Source organism: Macrobrachium nipponense, chromosome 11 (genome assembly GCF_015104395.2).
Source record: "Macrobrachium nipponense isolate FS-2020 chromosome 11, ASM1510439v2, whole genome shotgun sequence".
Classification (NCBI taxonomy): Eukaryota; Metazoa; Arthropoda; class Malacostraca; order Decapoda; family Palaemonidae; genus Macrobrachium; species Macrobrachium nipponense.
Genome location: NC_061087.1, coordinates 101623570 through 101634186, shown reverse-complemented (window position 1 = coordinate 101634186; position 10617 = coordinate 101623570). Strand labels below are relative to the sequence as shown.

At 38.2% G+C, this 10617-nt stretch overlaps 1 protein-coding gene across 1 annotated transcript in view; it reads right to left on the bottom strand.

Annotated features, from left to right (window-relative positions):
• The window catches only part of LOC135209628 (uncharacterized), a 39904-nt gene extending 29742 nt beyond the window's left edge, over positions 1-10162 (bottom strand). Inside the window, exons 1-3 of the mRNA XM_064242339.1 lie at positions 10069-10162; positions 2757-2875; positions 422-437 (exon numbers count right to left, since the gene is read on the bottom strand). Coding sequence (XP_064098409.1) covers positions 422-437; positions 2757-2875; positions 10069-10162 — 229 coding nt within the window. The remainder of the gene's footprint in view (positions 1-421; positions 438-2756; positions 2876-10068) is intronic.
• Positions 10163-10617: the final 455 nt, after the last annotated feature.

The window sequence follows — 10617 nt, the reverse complement described above, 5'->3', positions numbered from 1 at the left end:
ACAAAGGAAAATAGGAGAGGCTGATGATAGGTAGTAATTAAGCAATTCTTTCAGTATGTAGATGCAGGTGTTCGGTTGAGTGGTTTGCTTTAAACCCGAACTGGTTGTCAGTGGTGGTGTAAAAAGAGAAGTCTAACTAGAAGAACAGACTCAAGTATCTTCGATGCGATCGTTGTGATTGCATCGGCCGGTAGTTGCCAGGGTCAGTCTGCATCCTTTAGCTTGTTTTTTGATTAATGGTATCAGTGAACTAAGAGTAGGGAGTCCTGGAAGAAACCGTGAATTAATGCACGCATTGAATAGGGTGGCAGCTAGCAAATGTAAATTATACGTATGGCATAGTTTGAAGGCCTCTGCAGGAAGACCATCACAGCCGGGCGATTTATTATTAGTAGGCTGTTTATGGCATCGCTGATGTTACCTGGCGTAATACGGTCCTGCAAAATGAATTGAATGTTGTCAGTAAGGAGGTTATCTACATCCTTCGGGAATCTTGATCATTTATGCATTCAGGATTTGTTGAAGTGATCGCCCCACATACTTGCAATAGCTTCGTCTCCGACTGCTTCCCTACTCTCTGTGATAGCTTTTTAGTTTTGGGATTTAAAGACTGGATCTTTCCAAAGACGAGGATAATCACCATATTCTAAGTTTCTAGACATTGCATCGGCTCTTAGTTGTTTTTCATTTATCCTGCAGTGCTTAAGAGCAAGTTTGAACTGCGCTCATCGCCTGTCTCATTAGCAATGCAGTGTGCCCTTCCTGGGGCTACCATTTTGCCTCCACAGTAAAAACATTTCTCGTGAGTATGTATACAGATCTTTAACCAATCATTCCATCCAGGTATATTACGAGAATTACCTTGACGAAATCTGTAGGCATCCTGCCCGAAGCAAGCAAAGCGGAGATTATGTTCGAATAGAATTCATTCAGATCCCTCTTGTGGTGGTCATTTCTACAATTTGTGTTAGTACAAAGTAAGGCGTCTGCCGGTTGAACTATTGACCGCAACCTGGTTTCCGTGGTCGCCCTAAAGTCTCTGGTTTTCTGTGTTTTTGGTTTTTAAATCCCAGTTTACCGCTGGTGGTCGATCAGTTAGGGGGTTCACGGTAGGGAGGGTGGGGTACTGAATGACACCTGTAATGGGATGTGATCGTAGCCCGTTGCAAGATCATAGCGAAATATTGCAGGTCATAATAGAATCATGAAGTTGTGGAGATGTAGCAGTGGTCCAGCCAGGAGGTTGTAATAGCGTCCGCTCTATTATGTACATATGAATAGGAGGAGGGAGGGAGGAGCATTACATCGCTAATTTGGAGAGCATGATTTTGACAGAAGCGAGTAAGTTCATTATAAAATTGTTTTGTGGGGTGAGAAATTAAGTCCCCGATTATACAAATATGATCAGCAAGGAGAATCATGAATATACTGTGTAATTCCCCTAGGATCATGCAGTAATGATCAAAATTATTGTTATTTTCCCATGGCATATAAACATTAATAATTAGGATAATCGAGTTCCCTACTGTCACTTGAAGCCCCAGCAATCTGTCACTCCTGTAGGTCATCACCTTTATCGTATTGTCTACGATTTGTGCCACAGGAAAGAAAGCCATCCTTTCGGGCGACCGCTAGGATTTGATCTGTAACTTGCATCGATGAAGTCGAGAAGGTTCTGTAGTCTTCATGAATTGAATCGCATATGGCAAGGTCATGTGGCCAGAGGAGCGTTTCTTGCAGTGCAATAATGCCTTTGAAGTTTTTGCAGAACATGTTTAGAAGAGGAATGTCCGCTTGAGGCCAAGATATCCAAGAGATTATGTTTAATGTATCCATGACTACTCACGAAGATGGGGAGATGAATGCGCTGATCATTTGGGTGGATGGGGGGTTAGCCAGGGGGAGTGGGCAGTCACTCGCCGTGGGGGTTGGCTGGCACTTGCGGTGGAAATGACCCTGGTTGGATGTGTCAGTAAGTTCCCCTGGGGGTGGTTGTTTCCCGGTTAGTCTGTATCTTGAAACTAATATATTAGGACCGAAATTCTCGCCTTTAAGAACGTCGAGGTGTTGTGATGGCAGGTAATCCTGTAAGCCACTTTATGTTTAATCCTGCATGGGATTTCGTGAGAGATGAGTGGGTCAGAGCCAGTGAGAAACTTGACTCTCTCCACTATGGCATCCAGCCGTCACCGATGAGCGCAAGATTGTGAATTACTACGTGGCATCTCTTCTCAGGTGTCGGTGAGGTGAAACACGAATGTTGGGCTCCGGTCCAGCGGCCAAACGGGAGGTTCTTCTCTTCTTTCTGCTGTTTGTATCTGCCAGCCGCCAGACCCTCATGATCAGTTTCATCTGCATCTACGATGGGGGGTTGGGGGGAGAGATAGGGTGGGGAGGATTACGAGGGCTAGTAATCATCACCGGGGATATATCTTCCACCGGAGGCACTGGGGAGGAGAAGAGTTTGGGGGTCAACAGTCCCCTCGAACGGGGCACTTCCGTGTTGCTGGGAGGCGAGGAAAAACTGGATTGCCGCATTCGTAGTAGTCTGGTGGCTATCTGTGCGATTGTCTATCGATCCCTGCACTCCTTTGATCGCATCCCAGTCCGTGTGAGGTTATTTGATTCCACCTTTTCAAGGCTGATTATGGGATTCCTGTAGTCCTTTGATCACGTCCCAGATTCTTGATAATTATCATTTGTCTCCTCAATTTTTTTCAGAGTTTTTTTCCAATTATTTCTGAGAGAGATTTTACTGTTTTGAAGGCATTTTCTGCAGTGTGGTACACCGCAGGTAGGCTTAGGTCAGCAGGGCCCTTTGGAGGCAGGTTGTAAGGATCATCGGCGTATATTCCACCGAGCAGGTCCTTAGCCACTAGTGATATACGATATGAGAGGACAAGTTCTTCGCGGATCGCTCCATTGAGAATGCTCTCTGGTATCAGATCTTTGCATTTCGTATATGCAAACGTTGATTTCCTCATCGGAGAAGGCATCGCTGACAGATTGTATAGCGGACTCGACGTCGGAACGGTTCGATTGGTATTGAATAAAGAAAAGACAATTGTTCGCGAGTACGGAACTTGTGTAAGGGGCACAGGCACCAGTAGGTGCCAGGGTCACTTGCGCAACGGTTGGAGGTTGGTCGGGTGACATTTTTTTCTTTTTTGCGGTAAGGGAGGGGTCAAGCACTAACACATACACTGCATTCTTTTACCCATTTCCAGGACCAAATAGGCCTCGAGAAGCTGTGATTTGAAAGATTTCTAAGGCACTGATTGGAGCAGAAAGAATATTAGAATATCTGCCGTTGCACAACACTCTCCGGCTTACACGCCGGGTATTACGTGGAGACACTATTAACACATTGCTTACTATAAGAGGTATAGTCACCAATGGCGAAAAACCCTTCTTTTCTGTGAAGAAACGCGAGAGAGACCTCCAACACGTCCGCACCCCACACAATCAGTTCTAATTGCTCTCTTTCGTGTGGCTAGCCGGAATGGCTTTTACATGTAAACTTCGTAACTAAAGTTTGGGACGTCGAAAAACGTTTGAACTCCTTCAAACTTTGATAAGTGAGAGAGCACGGGGAGTAACTGCTGCTGTTGTTGTTGTTGTTGTTATTATTATTATTATTATTATTATTTTTAATCAGAAGAAATCCCAAGCAACCAAAGTACAGGGTGTTTATTTGGATGAAATAACAGAAGGTCAAAGGAAATGCAGAAAGAAATCTGTTAAATAAATAGGATACAACGAGAATTGTTTTAGTAAACATAAAGGCATTTCTTCCGCGTTCCAGACTCAGTAATGTAAAAACTTGTCGTTTTTGTACATTTCGAGTGGATCAACGTTTTTTTTTTTTTTTTTTTTTTTACCAACGAGTAAGATGTTTATTAATCTTACCTGAAGGGAGTTTTTTCTCCCCCCCCCCCCCCCCCTTCCCTCCATTAGTTGGTGAAAGTGATATCACTTGCAGATATTTACCGTCAGCCAGAACAAAACTTACAGTAGGTCTCGGTTTTAGGGCATCCCACGCAAACAGGGCCGATTATCTTCAAACGACTTACTTTATGCCCTTAGTTGGTATAGTAGATTCACATCAACCGTGCATCTGATGTCTAGGCCAGTCCCTTACAACGCTCCTGATTGGCTGTTGATAAGCCAGTTACAAGGCTAGAAACTCTCAGTCTCTCTCTAGTTCACATAGGCAGGATGTATGTTCCACCTCTCCTGAGGGATACTTTTGAAAGACGTATCCCACATTAGAGGTGGAACATACATCATACCCATGTGAACTCTCGCGAGAGACTGAGAGCTTCCAGCCCTGTGACTGGCTTATCAACAGCCAACGAGGAGCCAAGACATCAGATGCAAGATTGATGTGAATATACTATGGGGCGTCTGGATGACTATCGTTCTCGCTATCACAGAATTTTTAGCCGACCACATAATACATATTCAGACAAAATCTCCGAGGACACCTGACGCCAGAACTGCCTCAAAAGGAATGATCACAGTCGCTCCAAGTACCTCAGACTACTACACGTTCTATTTTCCTAAAGATTTGTTTGTTCATCAGTGACATTACATCTAATTAAGAAATACTTAGGGTAGCGCGAGTCTTAAAATGTAGAAACAAATCAACAGTTATGTAGCTATATTTATAAAATGTAAAAACTGAAGCTTATACAGAGTTTCTGAGAATCTGTAATATGAAAGTAAAGCTTATATAGTGTTTTTCAGTCTTGAAAATTGGAATCATGTACAGATTCTGGAAACCTCTCTGTATATCTTTATTAAAAAAAAAATTAATAAAGTTACATAACCATGGATTTGTTTCCCGAAGAAAAACTAGATTTATTGACGTACTATCTACCTCGCAAGTCACCAGAAGCATTTTCATTCAGTACCCGAGGTTTCTAAGCCCCGCTTTTATGTGAAACGTTGGAGGAGTTTTTCCTATGTTTTTTTTCTAATCTTGGAGCTTTACTTGGGTTCTCTTACTTCCTTTAATGCAAAAGGTCAGAGCAGAGTTCCTGACAGTGTTACTGATGTTAGTGATCAGTGCGCTACTTTGAAGGGTCGTGTTCGTTTTATTATAGCTTTCAGATTTAGTTTTTTGATGAAAAAATTTCAAATTAGAACAGATTCATTTTTTTACACATTTTTTTCGAGAAATCTATCAGCGAAACGAGGCTTTTATAGAAGAACAATAACTGCAAAGTTTGCCGAAGAAACGAATTGTTAACGATCGTAACGTACCACCTTCTAGATAAGGTTTCCTTTTTTCGTGCTGTATTAAGAAAGTTATGAATTATGGTCTGCTCATCTGGTAAAAAAATATTGATTTTGGGGAACTCTTTCTCTCTCTCTCTCTCTCTCTCTCTCTCTCTCTCTCTCTCTTCTCTATCTCTCTCTCTCTATATATACTATATATATATATATATATATATATATTATATATATATATATATATATTATATTATATTATGTATATATACATGTATGTAGACATACATTCCTATAGATTCATATTCATATACATACACACATATAAATTATATTAATATAAGTATTCTGAGTAGAATTATTCTTCGAGAGGACTCTTATTCTGTAGATCTTATAAATGTCAGCACAGAAATCCATCTACACAATTAGTTATTAAAGCAATATAAAGATTAAGCGCCTCAGTGGCGTGGTTGGTTTGGTGTTTGCTTCTCACCTCGGTGGTCGCGGGTTCGATTCTCGGCCATTCCATTGAGGAGTGAGAGATGTGTATTTCTGGTGATAGAAGTTCACTCTCGACGTGGTCTGAAAGTCACGTAAAGCAATATAAAGATCTCGTTAACATTTAATGTGGACAAATACCATTATTGCTTCACCATCATTTTTCTTTCCATCATCCACCATTTTTATTTTTTTTATCTCCGCTTACTCCCTTCGTATTGAATTTGTCTCGTCCCATTTCAAAAAGGATATTACTAATTCCCCCTTCCACTGTCTTGTTTTTTTTTTCTTTTATTCTCCTCTTCCATCCATTTATTAATCACATCGTCCCAATAGTCCTTCTCATCGCTAAATGATTGCAGTTCGTCTCCTCTCATGATATATCATTTCGCCAGGTGTCTCGTCGAACTTCTCCTTCTTTTTCTTCTTCTTCTTCTTCTGAGCCCGGGTACAAACTCATTTCCACTTCGATTCGGCAGTGATGAAACGCTTTTTTTTTTTTTTTTTTTTATTCTTCTTCGAGGGTAAGGGAGGGGGGGGGGGTGGGGGGGGTGCAGGCGGAGGTTTTCGATTTTTTTTTTCTTTCCAGCCTCCCAATATAATGAACCAGCCTCCCAGCGAAGCGAATTTGTTTATAGAGTGGCGTATATGCAGATGAGAAAGCATACAAATATATTCACATAAACTGTTTAAATGTATATATATATATATATATATATTATATATATATATATATATATATTATATATATATATATATATATATTGTATATATAATTTATATATATATCGATATATATATATATATATATATATATATGTGTGTGTGTGTGTGTGTGTGTGTGTGTGTGTATGATTATGTATGTTATATGTATAATATATATATATATATATATATATATATATATATATATATATATATATATATATATATATGTCGTGTGTGTGTGTGTGTGTGTGTGTGTGTATACCTGAGAAATCCTAGGCGCATAAGCGAATCCAACCCATTTATGACCTACGCCGCATCCATCCCCAAGTTAGAACAATACGGCCGGAACCCCATGAAAACAGATTATATAGTACACCTTCGCGGAAGAGAGGGAAGGCTAAAACACCAATCGTAAAAGATATGTAAAAGAAAGCGTAAAAGATTTTGAAAGGTAGAGAAACGTTGATTCAGTTACGAGGAGCTCTTTCAATACGAGCGACTTAGGAGGGAGACGGGAGGAGGAATAACACACACACACACATACACGATTGAAAAGGGTGAGGTGAAACCTAATAGCCGGCGGGAAAAAGAGATATATAGAGATAAAAGGGTATACATTCAACGACCGAGCTTAGCGTTGTTGTTGATGTTGATTGGTAGACGGGAGAAAAAGAAATTGACGGAAATCCATTCAAGGAAGAGGGGTAGATAGGCGTCGTTTTTGCCTTGCGTATCACGGGGAATAATCTCTGTTTCTCCCCGTTTTGTATTTGTTTATTTTTTTTGGACGTTTTATTGAAATGCATCTCTTTCCTCTCAACTCTTCCTTTCGTTGGGTTCTTCTAGTTTATCCTTGAAATACATCTTTGTTTTGATTTAGGTCTTCAGGTTGTGCTTTTTATTTTTGTTTCTGTATCCTTGAAATACATCTGTTTTTTTTCATTATCTCTACAGTTTCCGTGTCCTTTTTTTTGCGTCATTAAATATATCTTATTTTTCCTTATCTTTCTACAGTTTCTGTTTCTTTCTTTTCTTTTTGTATCCTTGAAATAAATCTTATTTTCCTTTCACGCTTCTGTTGCTGATGGTTTGTTCAATATTTTCTTGATATAGAATTTACAAAAGAAAGAAGTTGGAATGGTGTTATCATATTATCTAAGGGCATAGACGGAAAGATATCACGTAAATTTAAATTTGTTGCATTACACGGTGAGATTTCAGTCCTTAAGTCACCACAATATACTCGCAAGGGTTTAACAAAAAGCCAAGTTGTGAGTTAAATCACTCCCCAATTACATCGTACAATTTCATCGTATTTGAAGTTTGTGATAGTTTAGTGCTAACTTAGATTTTTCAGTGGAATTGTTTATTATCTTTATTTCACCTTTAGATGAATGGCGGGAGAATATATATATATATATATATATATATATATATATATATATATATATATATATATATATATACAATATATATATCTATATATAGATATATAAATATATATATATTATATATTAAACTGTACAAAGTCATAAGATATAATATGAGAATGTTATGGGTAACAGGAGATTAACTTGGGGAAACCTTCTCATAAAAGAGAGTTGATCAAAGCTTGAATTTTACGTTCTCAGAACTATCCACACATACACACACACACACACACACACGGGAGTCAACAAATCATTGTAGTTTTCAAAAACCATCGTTGTTTTCTTTTTTTGCATTCACATGAAATAATACTGACATATATTCATATGAAATAATTCTAACATACATACTCGTGTGTCCGTATGAAATGGAGGTCGATATAATTTTGAATAACATCGGGATCAAAACGTTTTTCAAAATGATGAATTTAGCAAAAAAATACTAAATTTCCGTTGAAATGATGATATACAAAACATTATTGCATCTTATCAATGACAGCATTCCCACCTTTCTCTTTACTTCCTCGGTATATGATGATTATTTGCTAATTAACTCGGTCCCTGCATTTTTTTCGCAACGAACTTTCCGGCGAAGGAAATGGAACAATGGAGGTATTAATATAAATTGCCGACGAATTCTAACGCTAAAGCGGAACGTCCACTTAATGAATCCCATTAGCATATCAATGACGGTCCGATGAAGTGATGGAGGATTATGTCTTTTGTAAACCTCACGGAGGAAATAGTGTGGATGCGAATCGCTAATCTTTTCGCGGATGGGATGATGGTGGGTAGACACACACACACACACACACACACTCACACACACACACACACACATATATATATATAGATATAAATGTCATATATATATATATAATAATATTATATTATATATATATGTGTTTGTTGTGTTTGTGTGTGTGTTTGTGTGTGTGTGTGTGTGTGTGTGTGTGTTGTAAATCAAATAACTTTTGGTTTAAAGATTAAGGACTATATTTCGGTGGTCTAACTATGCCACACTTATCACTGCTTGATAAGGGTGGTAGTCAAACCACCGAAATGTAAGATATAGTCCCTTTTATACTTGATATATATATATATATATATATATATATATATATATAATATATATATATATATAGATATATATATATATAATATATATATATATATATATATATTATATTATATATATATTATAATTATAATTTTTATAGATATATTATTCAATCAGTATTATCAATTTCATCATTTGTGGGTTCTGAACACATCCCAAATACAATGACTTAACGACAATAAATAAATCTAAAAAAATCATGCGAGTGACTAAAATACCTGTAGCTAAAGACGCGGTAACGACTTTTCGCCGTCAGAACAATATTTCTGCAACCTCTCGCCTCCCACCCCACCCCCACCCCCCCAACCTCCCCTCCCCACAAGGAAAAAAAATGGAAAATCCCCCGCGACGAATCTTATCAAGTTACTCAATCACGTCAGGAATCAATAAGTTTGAAAGGTGTGATGGACTGGCAAAAGTCTCCAATATGACAAAAACAGATGATGGATAACGTCAGGGGAAGGCTTAAAGAACGTAATGAGCTCCCTTGGGGTATTATTGAAGACTTCCCGTCTCTCCTCACTGGGTCCCTCTCCCCTCCCTAGGGCGGGTAAACAATCCTGCCTTGTCTCTAGTCTCAGGGGGACCAAACGCTGTTTGCTGGGGCTATGGGGTAGGGGAGAGATTGGGGATGGGGAGAGGAGGAAGAGGGCATGACTGAGTTATTCTACTCTCTCTCTCTCTCGTGCTAAAAATAGTACTCTAATGTCTTTTTTTTTTCTTATCTAACGTTAAATGGTGTTTGTGTGTTGTGTAATATTCTATTTTCATAATTGAAGAAATTTTTATTTGGTCTTTAAAGATGTCTTTCATATTACCTTTGATGACCTATATATTGACTTTATTCACGAAGTATATTTTCTATTGAAGAAAAAGACTTTTATAATTTGGTCTTAAAGTGTCTTTCATATTACCTTGCTGACCATATATTGACTGATTCACCGAAGACATATTTTCTATTGATTTTCGTTAATATTTGTTGATTTTTTTTAAATATATGATATATATAATAAATAATCCGTTGCTGACAAAATATCTCTCTCTCTCTCTCTCTCTCTCTCTCTCTCTCTCTCTCTCTACAAACTTGTTCTCCAAGAGTTGCAAGGGGTTCAGAAGAAGAAGAAGAAGATGAGGAAGAAGAATCGATGAAGACCCCGTCAGTTTTGAAGTTCATGATTGATCCACGACTCCTCCTCTCCTATGACATGAACGAGAGCAGCGGAATAACAGCTTGAATTGAGTCTGGAACTACATGATTTCTGGCCTCGTCCAGGACGGAAGAAATACCTGTATTTGACGCCTGGTAATTGGAACGAATGAGGAGAGGAAGGTGAATTCTGAAAAGGGGAAAAAAAATTGAGGTCAATATCCTGACCAAATTTCACCAGTGGACTTCTGCTAGAAAATTAGTTATTTGTTAAGAAAAGATACCTGTCTTAGATATCTATTTACTGGGAGAACGAATAGTGATAGAGAAAACTTTAAATGGGAATAAATCGTGAGGTTAATAAATTCCCCCAAAATTCATTCGAGGACTTTTGCTGGAAACTGTTAATTGTTAAGAAAATATGGGATATATATATATATATATATATATGTATATATATTATATATATATATATATATATA